Source organism: Schistocerca gregaria, chromosome 4 (assembly GCF_023897955.1).
Source record: "Schistocerca gregaria isolate iqSchGreg1 chromosome 4, iqSchGreg1.2, whole genome shotgun sequence".
In the NCBI taxonomy this organism is placed as follows: domain Eukaryota; kingdom Metazoa; phylum Arthropoda; class Insecta; order Orthoptera; family Acrididae; genus Schistocerca; species Schistocerca gregaria.
In genome coordinates this window covers 542,332,491-542,352,972 of record NC_064923.1, presented here as the reverse complement: position 1 = coordinate 542,352,972, position 20,482 = coordinate 542,332,491, and the positions used below count along the sequence as shown (strand labels likewise).

Sequence of the window (20,482 nt, the reverse complement as noted above, 5' to 3'; positions counted from 1 at the left end):
CTTTTGTTCTGATTTACTGGTGATATACACAACAGACCATTCTAAAAATACCAGATATTTATAAGTCACTAAAGGAAGCTAAACTGTAAGTGGAGTCAGGCCTGTGGTCACATCACTAACTGCTAGCATACTTACTATCGATGCTCGCGATGCAAACAATACTGGACAAGTTGCATGTTGGGTAATCTGTAAGAAAGAAATGTATCAGTCTTCGTATTTTTAAATTTATATTATAAAATGTAAGGTCACTGACAATGTGGAATAAGATATTTGCTGCTAAGATATTTCGAGTCAACTGTCAGGTGTCTATCACTTGCTGCCACGATATTTAGGCCTATGCGTGTTGTACCCAGCAGTCACAGCGCATGCGCTGCTTGAGCATACGTGCTTCTGCTGCAAGTCAGCGTCCTGTGGGGCACACCTTCCGTGCTGATATCAGATCTATCATCTTCAGATGGTAAAATCGCAGTACGTCACTGGCTATGCAGAGCAGCAAGTTGTTCTATGACAAGACTCCTTGTATAATTTAACTGGAAGTCGCCGTCCCGATTGATAAGGGACTCAGGTAGTCCTATTTCCACTGATTCATTGATGACGAAGCTCCAAAAGTTTGATGTATGGGCCAGAATATTTATTTCATTGTAAATATGTCTGGGCCGGCCGCTGCGGCCGAGCGGTTCTAGGCGCTTCAGTCCTCAACCGCACTGCTGCTACTGTCGCAGGTTCGAATCCTGCCTCGGCCATGGATGTGTGTGATGTCCTTAGGTTAGTTAGGTTTAAGTAGTTCTAAGTCTAGGGGACTGATGACCTCAGGTGTTAAGTCCCATAGTGCTTAGGGCCATTTGAACAATTTTTTGAAATCTGTCTGGGTTCCTTACCAAACTGGATGCGGCTTCCAGTAATATTCTGCATGGAATCCATTCATTGAAATTCTTCGTGCTCCGAGTAGCTGGCGTCGTACTGCGATTTACACCATTTGAAGACTATCGAGCTGATATCGATTTGCAAGCCTCTATCACGGAAGGCGCCGCGCACTGACTTGCAGTATAAGCACATGTGCTCCAGCAGCACATGCTAAATGGTTCATTTAGTGCTTACGTACTCACACTGAGCCGTGAGCACTCTCCAGTTTATCAATGGGGGATAATTGAAAATTATTATTACTATTATCAGTGCCATGCGCGCAATGGTCGAGCCAGGCGCGCGATATTGAATCTTACTCCTATCATTAATGGCGCGTGACCTGCACGACCTTGTAGCAACCGTTATAGTTCTGCATTATTCTACTGAAACACTAAGGGTGGTTTCACGTAATGAAAGGGAGAATGTAAAGATAAAAAAAAAATGGTTCAAATGGCTCTGAGCACTATGGGACTTAACATCTGTGGTCATCAGTCCCCTAGAACTACTTAAACCTAACTAACCTAAGGACATCACACACATCCATGCCCGAGGCAGGATTCGAACCTGCGACCGTAGCGGTCACGCAGTTCCAGACTCAAGCGCCTAGAGCCGCACGGCCACACCGGCCAGCAGCACATGCTCCATGACAAGTGAGGTACAGCTCGCATGTGCCGACGGGGTCTTAAATAGGGAAGCTCGTCGTATTTCCGCCAGTATGCACCTAAAGCTGGTAGGAAGGCTTAGCTGAAATACCGTAGCAGCAAGTTAAAGGTATGTGCCCTAAATTTCATGAAACATTCTATATGCTAGGTAAGTACTCAATTTCACAAGATTTTTCCTCATTTTGCCTCCAACAGTAATTTTTATTTTCTGTGTGCGTAATTTGTCAAGGAGGTCAGTGTTTAATGCGTCAAATATTTTACGTAGCCTAAATATTTTACGGCACATTTTTACTGAATAATCCATGTAGTTTAAGTCAAGCATTAACGACTGTCATCTTTGGAAACCAAGTGAGATACTTTGTGGCAATGCTTATTTTAAAATCTTTAATCCGAAAATAATTTCGCACCAGATGTGCTTCAAGAATTGAGAAAGTGTGCAGGGACTGATTACATGTCTACTTTGCTGATCTGGTATTGAAAGAAGTGTCAAACACTAAGGTGACAAAAGTCATGGGACAGCAGTATTCACATATACTGATATCGGTGGTACTACATACACAAGATATAAAAGGGCAGTACATTGACGGAGCTGTCATTTGCACTCAGGTGATTGCTGAGAAAGGGTTTCCGACCTGCTTATGACTGCAGGACAGGAATTAAGAGATTTTGAATACGGAATGATGGCTGGAACTGGACACGTGGGCCATCTATTTCGAAAATCATTCAGGAATTCAATACTCCGAGATCCGCAATGTCAAAAATGTGCCGAGAATACTAAATTTCAGGCATTATCTCTCACCGCGGGCAATGCAGTGGCCGACGGCCTTTACTTAAGTACCGAGAGCAACGGCATTTGCGTAAATTTGTCAGTGCTAACAGACAAGCAACACTATATGAAATAATCGCAGGAATCAATGTGGGACGTATGTCTGCTAGAATAGTGCCGCAAAATTCGGCATTAATGGGCTGTGGCAGCAGACGACCGACGCGAGTGCCTGCGCTAACAGCTCGACATCTCGTGCAATGCCTATCCTGGTCTCGTGACTGTATCTCTTGGACCCTAGAAGACTGGAAAACCTTGGCCTGGGCAGATAAGATCCCGATATTCGTCTCTGTTGAACTGTGCAAATTGCCCTGGACCTCACCCCGTCTGAAGTAGGGACTGCAGCATGTATCTGGAAGAATAGAAGATACAGGAGCTTAAAACTATGAGGTGCATCCCCTACACTGACAAGGGGAGGCCACGACGTTTGGAACGCGGATTTACTGCAAACTTCGTGCACTCCTAGTACTCCATTAAGACAACAAAATGTGTAAGCAGTAGCGCGTACTTCTCAAGCGTTATTGAGAAAATGGCCTCCCTCGTACTTTAGTCACGAAGTTCAAAAACGCTTTGTTTTTGTATAATTCATTAATGGTAACGTGCTAGATTTTCGCCGATGAACCGAGCGAAGTGGTGCAGTGCTAAGATATTGGACTGCTACACTCCTGGAAATTGAAATAAGAACACCGTGAATTCATTGTCCCACGAAGGGGAAACTTTATTGACACATTCCTGGGGTCAGATACATCACATGATCACACTGACAGAACCACAGGCACATAGACACAGGAAACAGAGCATGCACAATGTCGGCACTAGTACAGTATATATCCACCTTTCGCAGCAATGCAAGCTGCTATTGTCCCATGGAAACGATCGTAAAGATGCTGGATGTAGTCCTGTGGAACAGCTTGCCATGCCATTTCCACCTGGCGCCTCAGTTGGACCAGCGTTCGTGCTGGACGTGCAGACCGCGTGAGACGACGCTTCATCCAGTCCCAAACATGCTCAATGGGGGACAGATCAGGAGATCTTGCTGGCCAGGGTAGTTGACTTACACCTTCTAGAGCACGTTGGGTGGCATGGGATACATGCGGACGTGCATTGTCCTGTTGGAACAGCAAGTTCCCTTGCCGGTCTAGGAATGGTAGAACGATGGTTTCGATGACGGTTTGGATGTACCGCGCACTATTCAGTGTCCCATCGACGATCACCAGAGGTGTACGGCCAGTGTAGGAGATCGCTCCCCACACCATGATGCCGGGTGTTGGCCCTGTGTGCCTCGGTCGTATGCAGTCCTGATTGTGGCGCTCACCTGCACGGCGCCAAACACGCATACGACCATCCTTGGCACCAAGGCAGAAGCGACTCTCATCGCTGAAGACGACACGTCTCCATTCGTCCCTCCATTCACGCCTGTCGCGACACCACTGGAGGCGGGCTGCACGATGTTGGGGCGTGAGCGGAAGACGGCCTAACGGTGTGCGGGACCGTAGCCTAGCTTCATGGAGACGGTTGCGGATGGTCCTCGCCGATACCCCAGGAGCAACAGTGTCCCTAATTTGCTGGGAAGTGGAGGTGCGGTCCACTACGGCACTGCGTAGGATCCTACGGTCTTGGCGTGCATCCGTGCGTCGTTGCGGTCCGATCCCAGGTCGACGGGCACGTGCACCTTCCGCCGACCACTGGCGACAACATCGATGTACTGTGGAGACCTCACGCCCCACGTGTTGAGCAATTCGGCGGTACGTCCACCCGGCCTCCCGCATGCCCACTATACGCCCTCGCTCAAAGTCCGTCAACTGCACATACGGTTCACGTCCACGCTGTCGCGGCATGCTACCAGTGTTAAAGACTGCGATGGAGCTCCGTATGCCACGGCAAACTGGCTGACACTGACGGCGGCGGTGCACAAATGCTGCGCAGCTAGCACCATTCGACGGCCAACACCGCGGTTCCTGGTGTGTCCGCTGTGCCGTGCGTGTGATCATTCCTTGTACAGGCCTCTCGCAGTGTCTGGAGCAAGTATGGTGGGTCTGACACACCGGTGTCAATGTGTTCTTTTTTCCATTTCCAGGAGTGTATTTGGCAGGTGTACGCTTCAAGTTCCCGTCCAATCAAACAGAGTATGGTTTACGTGGTTCAAGTTAACTACTCAAAAAATATAATGGAATTTTTAAAAAATATCAAAGCAGACTCTCCTCCGTCCCTAATGGCCTCACCGCCTACGGGTCGCTAAACTGTAATAGTTCTTCTTTCCTTTTGCACAGATGTCTTCAACAGCATACCTATGTGCAATGGAGAAGTTGTCAAAAAAGGGCTGAATGGCTTTGATGTCTCACTTTTAATGTCACTTCCCCATTGTTAGCGTCAGAAAATTATTTATGGTGTGTATATTTGTAAAGCGTAAAAACATTATGATACTTACGACAAATACAAGAAAATGTAATTCAGCCTTGCACAAAAGTAGAACACATGTATAACATTTCTTTCAGTTCACGTGATTTTTAGAACTGCCCGTAATCCCTTTCTAATAAACACAAACACAGAAAACCTACAGCTTCAAAAGACCGACCAGAAAGGGCAGAAGTTGAAGTTGTCGGCAAGACGTGACGATATTAGGCAATGAGAAGAGTACACTTTATGCGTGATAGCACTCCACCACGTTTACGCATTTTGTTCGGAGTGCAAATATCTGCGGTAGACCCTCAATAATACCCGTATATTTTATGGACCTTATGAATATGCTGTGTTATAATGACTCGTAGAATTGAAATTTCAACCATGAACGACGAGATAAGGAAAATAAATTCACTGTACAACATATCACTGTGGCACAGCCAGTGTTAGCCCCTATTATTCGTAAATACATGTTCTGTGTCCGATCGATTCTAGGCGCTTCAGTCCGGACCCGCGCTGCTGCTACGGTCGCAGGTTCGAATCCTGCCTGCGGCATGGATTTGTATGAGGTTCTTAGGTTAGTTAAGTAGATCTAAGTCTTGGGAACTAATGACCTCAGATGTTAAGTCCCATAGTGCTTAGAGCCATTTGAACCATTTTTGAATACATGTTTTATATATGCTTTATCATACAGATTTATTGCCAGTGTGATATAGTATATTGGACTGGTACCTGAGGAGAAATGGTTGCAGCTAGTAACAATGTGTGTTAATTGACTGTTTCGTCGGTTCTTGGTAGAATTATTTATACATTATGAATGAGAAGACACTCGACACTGGTGTTATATTTTGCAGTATTTAGTATTTATGAACCGATTTTCAGTTTTTACTCCGTCACCAAGTACAAAGATAAATATGTGTAGCTGTGGAAGCTTTTTGGGCTCAAATGTTTGAAAGTGATGAAAGTATAAAGTATCTCAGTTGATTTCAAAGGATGACAGCTGTCAACGTTTGTGAACTAAAATATGTGACACTTAAACATTGAACTACATGACAAATGTGAATAACTGTTCTGACAGGAAAAACAAGAGTACAAAGTGTAATAAAATTTGGTGATGTACTCCAAGAGGGTGGTTGAACAAGACAATCTTGTCTTTGAAATATCCATTTTTACAAACTGGTACACTGTAAGTGGGACTAAACATGTAAATGGAACAATTATAACTGTGCAAAGTAAACTTGGCAAATAAAACCACAGTAAGTGAAATAAAGGAAAAAATGGGATATTTGAGTGGGGGGATAAAGTAGAAAATGGTTTTGGATTGGATTGTTAGTAGATAGTATCTATAGTAAAATCGTCGAGCAAGGGAACTGCCTGATGATTCAGAAATAAGCTTGGGCAAATGGACATACGTTTATTAAGTTCCATTAGTTCAAGGTAGTTCATCTTCCTTCCTTTGTGCATGTTGTGTATGGCTTCATGTTGTATCTTGTAATTGTGTCCTTTTTTTTTGACAGGTGGTCTGCGAAAGTATAGTATCGTTTTCTGAATCTGCGACTTCTATGATGTTCCTTCAAGTGGGTCGGTACTGCCGTGCCAGACAGGCCTACATGAAATTCGCCACAGTTACAAGTGATTTTATGTGTTACATTCTTTTCCAAATCTGAAGTGCTGCCTCATCACTGGGCAAAAAGTGACAAAGTGTTGCGCACATAAAATTAAGGTTGAAAGTTCCTGGATTTAGCCTTTCCAGCCACATTCAGAGAGGTTTTTCTGAAAGATGGAATCGTGCAGCATCTGTTTAAGTCTTGAGGTCGCGAGTCGAGTGCAGGGTAAAGAAGACAGGAGACCTGTTGGATTTGTTGTTTGTGCATTGTGGAGTCCACCATTGTCCAACTTTCAGTTGTAATTTGCTGTGGATGTTATTCTCCTCTGGGACCGGCCCAGTTCCAACCCTGAGCCGTAATTATGTGTCTTATTTTTTTTTAAATTTATGTAACGAACTTACCTTATACTTCACACTCATATTGTGTTCTATTGTGACAATTGCACTGATGCTAACTTGGCACTATTGTAACTACTGCTGGATGTCTGGTATTCGTCTTTTAGTGGTTTTATTTTTCATTAAGAACTTTGGCTTGTACGTCGAATTCTTTTTATCGTTTTACCTTGGAAATTGAAATTATGTTAGTATGGTAGTTGTAAAACATGGGACCCACCAGGACAAGCAAACAGGCAGTGTTTGATGCTATTTGTCTGACTGAGTGTAATCCAGTTTGGAAGTTGTCATCACTCAGGGAGTGACCATTAGACAATTTAACATTGAATGAAAGCCAGCGTGTTTGTGGGTCACTACCAACTGAGAACTGGATTACAGTGTCAGCGGTTGTAGGCTCCCTCTAAACCTTTAGAGTGAGAAATGTTTGGAGTTGTTTGGTTTTGGAAAACGATGCACTGTCTTCCAAGGTTGGCTACTGGTTTACGTACGTTGATGATGTGTTATGCTTCCGGATGAGCACCACCAGGTAACTGCAGATACTACGAATAATCCCATCGAAATCACTTCACAAATTACTCCTCCCACTCACATGCCCCAGTTTTTCCTTTATTTAAGAACTGTAGTTACACTTTCCCTATTAAAAATTTTACTTTATATCACTGGCACTTGTTTTTAGGTGTAAAGTCTCACTTATACTGTACGTCTTTGTAACATTGGATGCTTTAAGGACAAGACTGTCTTCTTCAGTCACCGCCCTGTAATATGTCACCAAATGTTACTCTGTATTATCATCTTATTTTTCGTCTGAGAATAATTCTAATTTGTAATGTACTTCAGAATTTTATGTATTACATGTTTTACTCAACCTACATATTTTACATGACATTATTACTGAAATACTCCCTCCCAATGTAGTCAAACATTAGCAGTTGTCATCTTTGGAAACCAGCTGAAATATTTATATTTTAAACTCTTCGATTCAACAAAAATTTAACAGCCACTCATATTTATCTTTGTAGCTGCGATGATGTAACAGTAGAAAAATGGTTTGAAAAATAATAAATACTGTTGAGTATTACACTAGTGTCATATTTTTCGCTCATAATTAACAGTATGTGTTTCAGTTGGGCATTACTTAGATTTTTCAACTCTCCTCGGCATGTAGCTGCAATTAATTGAATATTTCCCTTTTGTTAGGTTCACCGTTAAACATCGTTTTTGGATAGTGGCAGGGATTGTTAAATCCGTAGCTAATGAAGTGAAAATACACTCCTGGAAATGGAAAAAGGAACACATTGACACCGGTGTGTCAGACCCACCATACTTGCTCCAGACACTGCGAGAGGGATGTACAAGCAATGATCACACGCACGGCACAGCGGACACACCAGGAACCGCGGTGTTGGCCGTCGAATGGCGCTAGCTGCGCAGCATTTGTGCACCGCCGCCGTCAGTGTCAGCCAGTTTGCCGTGGCATACGGAGCTCCATCGCAGTCTTTAACACTGGTAGCATGCCGCGACAGCGTAGACGTGATCCGTATGTGCAGTTGACGGACTTTGAGCGAGGGCGTATAGTGGGCATGCGGGAGGCCTGGTGGACGTACCGCCGAATTGCTCAATACGTGGGGCGTGAGGTCTCCACAGTACATCGATGTTGTCGCCAGTGGTCGGCGGAAGGTGCACGTGCCCGTCGACCTGGGACCGGACCGCAGCGACGCACGGATGCACGCCAAAACCGTAGGATCCTACGCAGTGCCGTAGTGGACCGCACCGCCACTTCCCAGCAAATTAGGGACACTGTTGCTCCTGGGGTATCGGCGAGGATCATTCGCAACCGTCTCCATGAAGCTGGGCTACGGTCCCGCACACCGTTAGGCCGTCTTCCGCTCACGCCCCAACATCGTGCAGCCCGCCTCCAGTGGTGTCGCGACAGCCGTGAATGGAGGGACGAATGGAGACGTGTCGTCTTCAGCGATGAGAGTCGCTTCTGCCTTGGTGCCAAGGATGGTCGTATGCGTGTTTGGCGCCGTGCAGGTGAGCGCCACAATCAGGACTGCATACGACCGAGGCACACAGGGCCAACACCCGGCATCATGGTGTGGGGAGCGATCTCCTACAGTGGCCGTACACCTCTGCTGATCGTCGAGGGGACACTGCATAGTGCACGGTACATCCAAACCGTCATCGAACCCATCGTTCTACCATTCCTAGACCGGCAAGGGAACTTGCTGTTCCAACAGGACAATGCACGTCCGCATGTATCCCATGCCACCCAACGTGCTCTAGAAGGTGTAAGTCAACTACCCTAGTCAGCAAGATCTCCGGATCTGTCCCCCATTGAGCATGTTTGGGACTGGATGAAGCGTCGTCTCACGCGGTCTGCACGTCCAGCACGAACGCTGGTCCAACTGAGGCGCCAGGTGGAAATGGCATGGCAAGCCGTTCCACAGGACTACATCCAGCATCTCTACGATCGTCTCCATGGGAGAATAGCGGCCTGCATTGCTGCGAAAGGTGGATATACACTGTACTAGTGCCGACATTGTGCATGCTCTGTTGCCTGTGTCTATGTGCCTGTGGTTCTGTCAGTGTGATCATGTGGTGTATCTGACCCCAGGAATGTGTCAATAAAGTTTCCCCTTCCTGGGACAATGAATTCACGGTGTTCTTATTTCAATTTCCAGGAGTGTATATTTCCTCAAGCGAATCCATATGTGGTGCTTGGGACATTTGCAACTGTATGGTCTGTTTTATAGGAGCAGTACTTTTTTTCATGGTACTGAAAGTCGCAAGGAATGAGCTTCATTATTTTATTTACACGCATCCATACATCGTTAAGTGATATTATTGTTGTCAACAAATAACCCGCAACCAGTGAGTGCAATGTGTGTTGTGAATAACTGGATTGGAAGTGACTCAGAGTAGATAATGAACTTCCCGTAGATGTATGCACTAGCTACTGGAGGGTGGGTGACGGGACACCAACGGAACCAACAGGATGATCGAAGTGAATCGAGGATGCTGTGTGCATCTTTACCAAGACCATATTATACGAGAAAAAATCATTTATTCACACGTGCGCAAGGGAAAACTTCTGCTCCTTTGCAGTTTGCATTTGTGTGTTTAAAATAAACTACCATTGGAATACATATTTCCCCTTTTGAGAAAGACGAGGCAGAATGAAAATGACTCCTTACATATGAAGTTTCGGATTAACAAAGCTGACGAATTTTGTTGAAAATCTGAGCAGTTGCTAGGCCCAGGATCTGTGGATCAGAAATCAGAGACACTACCTTTAAACATTGAAAGTCGGTATGACTCCATAGTGTGCGAATGTATCTTGCACAAAAAAGAAAATATAACGGTACGAGTTCAGCACGGCCAGATTGCTTACCGGGCACATGGTTAAAGTAGTAAGGAACGCAGCGGCAATGGCGTAGGATGTGCTGGAGGCGGCAGTCCATGAGGCACGTCTTAAAAGAGTAGACGGTGGCCAGGAGGGGCGTGGCCTCGCTTTCGAACAGACAGCCGCGCTGGCGCGGGCTCAGCCGCAGCAGGTGGCGCCGGCTGTCGGTGAGCGCGGCGCTCAGCAGCAGCTTCATGGCGTGGCCGCGCCGCCGCGCCACCAGCAGCCCGCGCGCAGACTCCGGCGGCTGCTCCACGTTCTGCACCAGCACCTGCACGCGACCCCAATCTCTCCCAGTTCTCACCTAGTTCCGCACTACTTTCAGCATAATGTTTGCTAGCTTTTGATTTATTCTAGTTCGAAACAAAAATCGCTGTTCTTAGAAATTATTAGGTATTAACAGGAAACATAAGAGTAACATCCGTCACTGCAGCCGTCGTCAACCTTTTTTTCTAAAGAGCCAATAATGACATTGTAGAACTATCCTTACTCACAATGAACACCTCTGAATAAACTACACCATCCGCAAACTTGACTCTGATAAACTTATTTTGGCCACTCTCCCTTCCAATCCTTGTGTGTTGCCGCACCTCTACCTGCACCCACCTCCAACCCTCCAATTGCTAAACCTACACGTTTTCTCGCAACGAGAGTTGAACCGTCTCCCTCTCCCGGATCACGAACACTACCCCGACATATATCCATCCTACCAACTATGAAGTACAAATCCATCGTACCCTATCAACCTCCCTACCCCTAAGGGCCTCAATCCTCATCCTTTCCCCATAGTACACCACTTCCTTTCCCCATCCCTGTTGCTCCCCACTCCCTTTCAGATTTATAGATCTCTTTGCCACCAAAACCAGCCCTCTCTCATCATCATCTCTTATGTCCTCAGTCCTCATAACCAAAAATTCATCTCCCTCCATACCCACCATTATTTTTATCAACAATATACTATCACACGACAGGTCCTTTTCCATTTTTAGTGAAAGTGTAAAGTGCTCCGTTTTTCAGGGCCGATGTCTCTTCTGTCATTTTCAGTGTTTTTCAAGTGTTTTTTTCAAGTGTTTGGTGTTGTTCAAATATTTTTCAATCGTTTTTTACTGTGGAATGTGACCACATTTTTATCACTGTTGTTGAACTACTCATGAAGATATCATCATTTTTTACACTCTGCTGTTAACATCACCTTTTAAAATAATTTTAAATTCATGGTAAATATGTCTCCTCGTTTTGTGTTAGCATCTGAGTAACGGGATAATGTGTACAGGCTTAAGAATGGGTTGCTTTTAACCCCCCAGCCACAATGCGTGACGTCGGAGGAGGGGGGCGGAGGATGAAATAATAAACAGGAAAAAATGTAGGGTGGCAAAGAGAAATTCAGTTTTCACCAAATCATGTTTATTCATAGAAACGTATTAACACATTTTGAATCTATGTGTTATAAAGTAGCACACCCAATATTCGTATGTGAAAAAGAAAATAATATTTTGTAGCTACCCTACATAGCGACCTATTTCCCGTACGTAAGCGGACAATATGGCCAGTGCTATCGTAACAACGTCCCAATCTTGTTTTTCTAGGCTTCTTCACGCGCTAGTATCTGAAAGAATATCAAGCGGTTACTGCAGTAAACCGTTTTCAACAAGCCTTTGTATTAGGCCAAATAGAACAGAGACGGTTTTAAATAAAATAGCTCAGTTCAAAATAATCGCAAAGGGATAGAAAGGCAGATGATAATTTTGTGTATAGAATGGTTTATAACTCAGTTTTATCTGTTACAGTAAGCGTGTTTTTGGAAGTGGGCCTAACTAACTGTTATTGGGTGAAAGCCTCGGCCACTTTTCCCGACGAGTAGAGCGACCACTTCCCTATCGGACGCCATGTCGGGATTAATGGTCTGCAGAAGAAACTTTCAAACTTTTTCTTTAGACGACATCAAAACAAAAATGTTTTAACTAAAAAATAACTGAACGTGCTCCCTCTGTCAATCTCATCACTAACAACAATGGCAATGTATGAGGTGCAACAATAAAGTAATGAGACTGATGTGAAAAAAAATGTTGCTTACTGTTTTAGTCAAGTTTAGTGTTGTCGCCTTCAAAGTAGTTCCCTTCTGATTGCACACATTTCTGGAACTCATCTTCTGTAATATCCTCCAAGATCCTAGTCACAGCTTTTCGGACATCTTGTGTTATTTGAAAATGGTGTCCCTTGACTGCCGTTTTGACTCTTGGAAATAGAAAGAAGTCGCACAGAGCGATTTCTGGTGAATAATGTGACTGTGGTAGTACTGAAATTTGTTTTGAGGTTAAAAACTGCTGTATTGACTGAACAGAATGGGATGGCGCATTATCGTGATGCAGAATCCAATTATCAACAATGTTGGAACGGACACGAAGAACTCTTTTAAGTCTTTCTAAAATTTCTTTGTAGTAATATTGGTTAACTGTTTGTCCAGGAGGCATCTACCCTTTATGAACAATTTCCTTGGAATCTAAGAAGCACACAAGCATGCATCTCACTTTTGACTTTGACACACGAGCTTTTTTTGGTGGGGGTGATCTCTTTGAGCACCATTGCAAACTTTGGCGTTTTGTCTGTGGATCGTACTAAAAAAACCACCTCTCATTACCAGTGCTAACAGCGCTCAGCAATTCTGGATTGATTTCCATTTGCTCTAATAGATCGGCTGCCACATTTTTCCGTGTTCCTCGCAGTTGTGGTGTGAGATTTTTGGGAACTACTTTTGCACAAATCTTTCTCATATCAAGTTCTTCAGTTGTTATTAGGAGAACCGTTTCACGATTGATGTTCAGTTCTTCTGCAATCATTTCCATGGATAAGCTTCGCTCAGATCATACGAGTTCATGTACCCTGGCCAAGTTGACATCTGACAGTGAGGTTGATAGTAGTCCAGAGCGGTCTTCATCTTCAACATTCGTTCTGCCTTCACTAAACATTTTATGCCAACGAAAAACTTGAGCTCTTGTCATAACTCCTCTCCATAAGCCTTCTGAAGCTCACCGTAAGTTGTCGTCGTGTTTTCACCCAATTTAACGCAAAAAGAAAAGGCTTACCGTTGCGCAATATTATGCGGTTCCATTTCCGTGGCGAGAGCCACAAACACGTGTTAACTTATTACAGCACGACTCACGACTGAGCAGTTGCATCTATACCCCCGCCGGCGAAACATTGCACTTGACAGTTCGCTTTTTGTCTAGTTAGGTTGGCTATACTGTAATAGCGATGTTGCAACAGCAGCCTCTATACACACAGCAGACGATACAGTTTTCCGTCCCGTCTCGTAAATGCAAGCGATTGAGCAATTACAATGTATATAAAAACTCGTTTTTAGTTGTACTACAATGACAGGAAGTAAACAACCGTATAATAATGCATGTAAAAGCATAACAATGCGCACCCTTTCGATAACGGAGCAAAGAAATACAAAAAACAAGCATCTGACGACTGGTACTTTAAAATCAATAATGTACGTAGCTTACAAAATAAATAATAACCGAGATTGCAATAAATAACCAATATTAGAATTTTTTCACTCACCAATTTACAGCGATAATGGCGCAATTCCATCCAGCTCGCCATCGTCACTGTTGTCCGATTCATCGCTAAAACCGTCTTCATCGTCGTCATCGGCAAGACAAATCATTAATTGTTCATGGCCACTGATAATGCCTTCTATTGTCTGTGCTGCTCGTATAAGCTTCTCGACGTGCTCTACTTTTTTTCTCCATGAGGCTGCATCCACAGTCACAAGAGCTTCACGCAACAGCTTTTCCACCTCTGTTATTGTAAAGGACTTGTTGTTGTTCCTTACATACATTTTTACGTCACTCCATACTAACTCAATAGGGTTGAAATGGCAGTGATATGGTGGCAGCCTTATTACAGTATGACCCTGCTCCTTGGCAATTTCGTCTACTACGTATGTAGGTGTCGTAGGCTTATTTTCTTTAACAAGAGAATATAACAGAACCTTTGTCATACCCATATCCGCTGCAATATTTCGATCCTGTAACCACTGCACCATAACTTCTTTCCGATCATTTGTAGTTGGGGCTTTGTTCTGTATCACCGAATGATATGGAGCATTGTCCATTACAATTGTTGTAGGGACAGGAAATTGTTTTAAAAGGTTCCTGAACCACTCAACAAATCGTGCGTGATCCATATCTTCATGGTAATCACCAGTCTTTTTGGATCTAAAAACTAAAAGTGCATCAGGGACAAAACCACTGGAGGAGCCTGCATGGACCACAATTAATCTAGCTCCTCTTCCCGTGTCGGCTGATGGCCGCTACTGCTGGGTGTGTTATCCGTCCAACATTTACTGACAGCTTCCCCGGCATTAACCCACGTTTCGTCTAACCAAATTTTGGAATGAATGTCTCTGCCCACAATTTTGTGCAAGAAAATGCTACGAGCGGTAACAATATGTGCCCTCTCTAACAGTACTTTGCGTCCATCTAGCGTTTTGTAACGGAAACCCATATTTTTTAGCACAATTTTTAGTGATGTTTTACCACCCCTGAAGAGTTCACTTTCTTTTAAAGAGATTAATAACTTAGCTACAGTCGGATACTCTTTTCTGCTGTAGTAAGCATAAACATGCCTACGAACTGCATCAGTCTGGAAAGAATCTAAATCTGTGACAGGACTTCGCCGCTTTTTCTTCTTTCCCGGGGTTGATAAAAATGTATTATTTGATCCAGACAGCTCGGAATCATTACGGCTCACTTCAGTATCTTCCAAGTTTTGTAGTAATACTCCCTTACTTACTACCGTTCTTGCACTAATACCAAGAGTTTTCGACGTACGTTCCACCACTTTGTCGGCAGGAATTGATGGCTGTCCATGAATGCTTACGTAGTTTTTCTCCTGCTCGTAAAACTCACGAGTTCTGCGTAGCAACTCCAGTGCCTGGCTGTTTAGTGGCACCCCTCGACGCAAAGGATTGTCACTAGGTGAACGAAGTCTTTTCGGTGGCATTTTCCAAGTACGTAAACTCACAACGTAACAAAAGTCACAACAATATAGCACACAGTACAACGAAAACACGCGGTAAACAACACACAACTCACGTTGTATACACATGCACTAAACAAAGCCGGCAACGCGGGAACTTTGACGTCACAGCACGTGAGTAACAGCAGTGCTCACTGCGCTGTGATTGGCTGGCGCCCCACGCTGAACGCCTAGCGCCTATCGTTCTTCACTTGTTACTCTGTTACGCTGCCAACTTCATACGCAAACGTCCAAGTGCAATGTTTCAGCGGCCCGGGTATATGTGGCGCTTGATCTCTAAGCAGCTAATAGATCAAGGTCAAAGATATTGTGCCTACGAAAGCCTGCAAGGTTGCCACATCTTGCAAAGAAAATGAGTCTCGTTACTTTATTGTCGCACCTCGTATAGTAGAACCAGTCTGATCACTCCTCAGCAGGCAGAAGCGCCATTCAGGGCAAGAAATACGAAACGGCCGCTTTCCCTGTCTTGGTGACTTTACTACACCTTCCCGCACCGATCTTAATATTAACAGGTAACCTCCATAAATTGGTATATTGTATTATTTAATAACAGTAGTTTCAATATGAGACATGACCACAAATAGTTACCGAGCGAGGTGGCGCAGTGGCTAGCACACTGGGCTCGCATTCTGGAGGACGACGGTTCAATCCCGCGTCCGGCCACCCTGATTTAGGTTTTCTGTGATTTCCCTAAATCACTCCAGGCAAATGCCGGGATTGTTCCTTTGAAAGGGCACGGCCGACTTCCTTCTCCATCCTTCCCTAATCCGATGAGACCGATGACCTCGCTGTTTGGTCTCTTCCCCCCAAACCAACTAACCACAAATAGTTACCAAATGTATTGTTGTATTACAACAGCCTTAATCAGATTGCCTTACTTGCTACGAACATGTGCCACATTTGAAGATGACCATCTCTATAATGTGCATTCACGAATCCATGTTACTTCAGTTTTACATTATAGCGTAGCGTGTGATCAGTGCTACTTGCACATCATAGAAAGACAGTCAATAAGATATTCCTTATCTCAGTTCTGTTGACTCTACAGCGGCTTCTTTAGTACCACTCTCACCGTAACGTAAGCAGCAAACGTAGCTCATGGCCGAATTCACCAGCGTGAATTAAACCTAAGCAAATCTTAAAATATTACTGTCTCTAAGTACCTTTGTTTGTTACTCTCCTAAGAAGTTGTTAACATTAGTTGACGTTTTTCGACCCGGCTGTTGATACAAATTACACTCCTGGAAATGGAAAAAAGAACACATTGACACCGGTGTGTCAGACCCACCATAATTGCTCCGGACACTGCGAGAGGGCTGTACAAGCAATGATCACACGCACGGCACAGCGGACACACCAGGAACCGCGGTGTTGGCCGTCGAATGGCGCTACCTGCGCAGCATTTGTGCACCGCCGCCATCAGTGTCAGCCAGTTTGCCGTGGCATACGGAGCTCCATCGCAGTCTTTAACACTGGTAGCATGCCGCGACAGCGTGGACGTGAACCGTATGTGCAGTTGATGGACTTTGAGCGAGGGCGTATAGTGGGCATGCGGGAGGCCGGGTGGACGTACCGCCGAATTGCTCAATACGTGGGGCGTGAGGTCTCCACAGTACATCGATGTTGTCGCCAGTGGTCGGCGGAAGGTGCACGTGCCCGTCGACCTGGGACCGGACCGCAGCGACGCACGGATGCACGCCAAGACCGTAGGATCCTACGCAGTGCCGTAGGGGACCGCACCGCCACTTCCCAGCAAATTAGGGACACTGTTGCTCCTGGGGTATCGGCGAGGACCATTCGCAACCGTCTCCATGAAGCTGGGCTACGGTCCCGCACACCGTTAGGCCGTCTTCCACTCACGCCCCAACATCGTGCAGCCCGCCTCCAGTGGTGTCGTGACAGGCGTGAATGGAGGGACGAATGGAGACGTGTCGTCTTCAGCGATGAGAGTCGCTTCTGCCTTGGTGCCAAGGATGGTCGTATGCGTGTTTGGCGCCGTGCAGGTGAGCGCCACAATCAGGACTGCATACGACCTAGGCACACAGGGCCAACACCCGGCATCATGATGTGTGGAGCGATCTCCTACACTGGCCGTACACCTCTGCTGATCGTCGAGGGGACACTGAATAGTGCACGGTACATCCAAACCGTCATCGAACCCATCGTTCTACCATTCCTAGACCGGCAAGGGAACTTGCTGTTCCAACAGGACAATGCACGTCCGCATGTATCCCATGCCACCCAACGTGCTCTAGAAGGTGTAAGTCAACTACCCTGGCCAGCAAGATCTCCTGATCTGTCCCCCATTCATGTTTGGGACTGGATGAAGCGTCGTCTCACGCGGTCTGCACGTCCAGCACAAACGCTGGTCCAACTGAGACGTCAGGTGGAAATGGCTTGGCAAGCCGTTCCACAGGACTACATCCAGCATCTCTACGATCGTCTCCATGGGAGAATAGCGGCCTGCATTGCTGCGAAAGGTGGATATACACTGTACTAGTGCCGACATTGTGCATGCTCTGTTGCCTGTGTCTATGTGCCTGTGGTTCTGTCAGTGTGATCATGTGATGTATCTGACCCCAGGAATGTGTCAATAAAGTTTCCCCTTCCTGGGACAATGAATTCACGGTGTTCTTATTTCAGTTTCCAGGAGTGTATTATAAAACACGGCTGAGAACCGCGGGTGGCGCGAACACTTGATACGGTCCGCATGCGGGCCGCGGACCGCAGTTTGACGACCACTGGTACTCTTTTATTCCAATAGCGCTTTTTCTTGGCCTATATATTTTCCAAGTTCTGGCCTCACTATTATCAAGGATACAGTTATTGTCTAAGAACTTTTGTTCTTATGTCAACACTCCATAAAATATTTGCCTTGTTTGCTGATTTGTTTTGCATATGTCATCACAACGAAGAAGGTTTCACTGTGGACGTTACTTAATTGCGAAATCAGCAGTGTATGACACCTAAAATCATCTTGCAAGTATTCTACGTCGAGCGTCGCTTCTCGCTTCGCGTAATCCAAGTCCTCCGCTTGTGCCAGTTTCCTTCCCTCTTCTTAACTTCCAAAGCTTGTACTCAGATTGATCCTGATCATCAGCGAAGAGAAGTGTGTAGATGATTTTACCTTTCAGAGGGGCTCCCATGCCTCTGCATTTGCTGCTCCAGGTTTTTACGTGCTTCCTCCACAACGATTTTAAAAATTGTCGGTGCTATAGCGAACCCCTGTCACCTGACACTGAGTCATATGATGATGCATCGCTTTTGTTCGCTAACATGTATTGTTTCAGCGTTGTACCCTTTCAATCGCAGAAAACGCATTACCGCGCGATGCATAATTTCATCAAAGGATTACGCCATTTTGGTTTCTCTCCTGTAGCGGCGTGTTTTGTATTATTGCGCGTCCATTTCAGAGTGTACTGGGGTTGCATACATGCACTTGTAAACAAACAAAAAAATATACACGTATGTCTTTTTCATGTGGATAAATAAGGCGTTGTGAACACTCCTTGCATCCAGTGTGAATGATAAAAAACGAAGCGGCAGACCACATTTCTGTGAAGAACCGGCTACGGGAGGAGAAGTAGAGGACTTGGTAATAGGAAAAATGCGTGTCACAGCCGAGACGTAAGTGAAAAAACGGACACTCATACACGGATCAGTTTTCAACATCTTGCAAAGTATGTTAAACATGCCAAAGATCTCCGTCCGCTTATACCTCTCCTGTTTACATCCGTTCAAAAAGGCAGCCAGATGGAGGCGCTACCTGTTGCAGCTGTCACGCTAATCCATACAACTTCTTCAGTCACACAATCACTATTGACGGGTACGCTGTGTAGTTGTTCCAGAAATAAGGGAACGTAGCAAGCAGTGAAAACACCGCCGAGAAGCTGAATTCAAGGTTGAGTATTTTTCTGCGCATTCCAAGATGTGGTGTTACGTCTCACAAGGGAAAAATCGTCACAGGAGCGTAGTGCTGACATCTGACGTGATTGGATTTGATCATGGGTGACTGCCAAGACAAGGCGTCTTGGGAATTCGGTTTCGTTCTACGGCAACGCTCCAGCTTATTCTGCAGAAAAGATACGCTGCTTCTTTCCCTGCGCGCTCCTGAAATGGCATCCAATTACTTCTTCCTCTTTCCTCCGATGAAAGGTTTTTTTTCTTTTTTTTTTAGGTCTACTGCCACGATTATAAAGTTTCATGATCTCAGCTTGGTTTTTCGAGACAATGATTCTATATGACTGTCTCTCTTACAATGTCATTATTTGTTATCGTTCGAGGCGTTTCCAGCAGTGTATGTAGTATTTCATAGATATATCAGCTCCGTAGGGCGATTTTAGTTAAATTTCTGTTTCGTGATCTTTTATTCCATGTGTAAAATTCTACATTTGTTCTGCGATTGAAATTAGGTTCAGCGATACGAACTTTCCAAGTGAAACAATTTCAGAAGACTGAAAGTAGTATTTAGGCTTTCTTTGTGATATCCTTCATTTCGGTGGCAGTAAGATCAGTGCAGTGCAGTAGGTGGTATAGCACTTAGCAGTCCCATCAGTCAAACAAAGCAGTAACAGCTTGCACTGTACGTGCAAAATGATTGTCAGGTCCCGCAAAAATTGTCATCACTTCTGTCTCTACGTTGGTCATTTTTGGAACATACCAACGACCAGCTTAGAGAGTTCATCTCGATTTCTGAAATAAAGGAAACATTTCACGGCATTCGCTTTAGAACTGCTACAAATTCCTCGGTCAATAGACCGCGTCGCTCGTACTGCCAACACAACTGGCACTGCTAAGAGTATCCTGCGGCGAGTTGCTTTTTATAATTTCTACAACGAAACTCTGTCTCAGAATCTGTCAGAAAACCTAAAGAGATTCTGTTCATACATAAAGCGCACCAGTGGCAAGACGCAATCAATACCTTCACTGCTCGATTACAAGGGTGAAGTCCTTTATGACTAAAGCAGTATCACTAAAGCAGAGTTATTAAACACGGTTTTCCGAAACTCGCTCACCAAAGAAGACGAAATAAATACTCCGGAATGTGAATCAAGAACAACTCCCGAGATGAGAAACATAGAAGTAGATATCCTCGGTGTAGCAAAGCAGCTTAAATCAATGAAGGCAAGGCCTCCGGTCCAGATTGTATACCAGTCAGGTTTGCCTCAGAGTATGCTGATACAGTAGCTCCATATTTCTCAATTGTATGCAACCCCTCGCTCACGGAAAGATCCCTACCT

The 20,482-nt window shown here is 44.9% G+C and overlaps 1 protein-coding gene across 1 annotated transcript in view; it reads right to left on the bottom strand.

The window, feature by feature from the left end:
• The window catches only part of LOC126267798 (sodium channel protein Nach-like), a 139,512-nt gene that overhangs the window by 37,285 nt on the left and 81,745 nt on the right, over positions 1-20,482 (bottom strand). Inside the window, exon 6 of the mRNA XM_049973102.1 lies at positions 10,182-10,464. Within this exon, the coding sequence (XP_049829059.1) occupies positions 10,182-10,464 (283 nt within the window). The remainder of the gene's footprint in view (positions 1-10,181; positions 10,465-20,482) is intronic.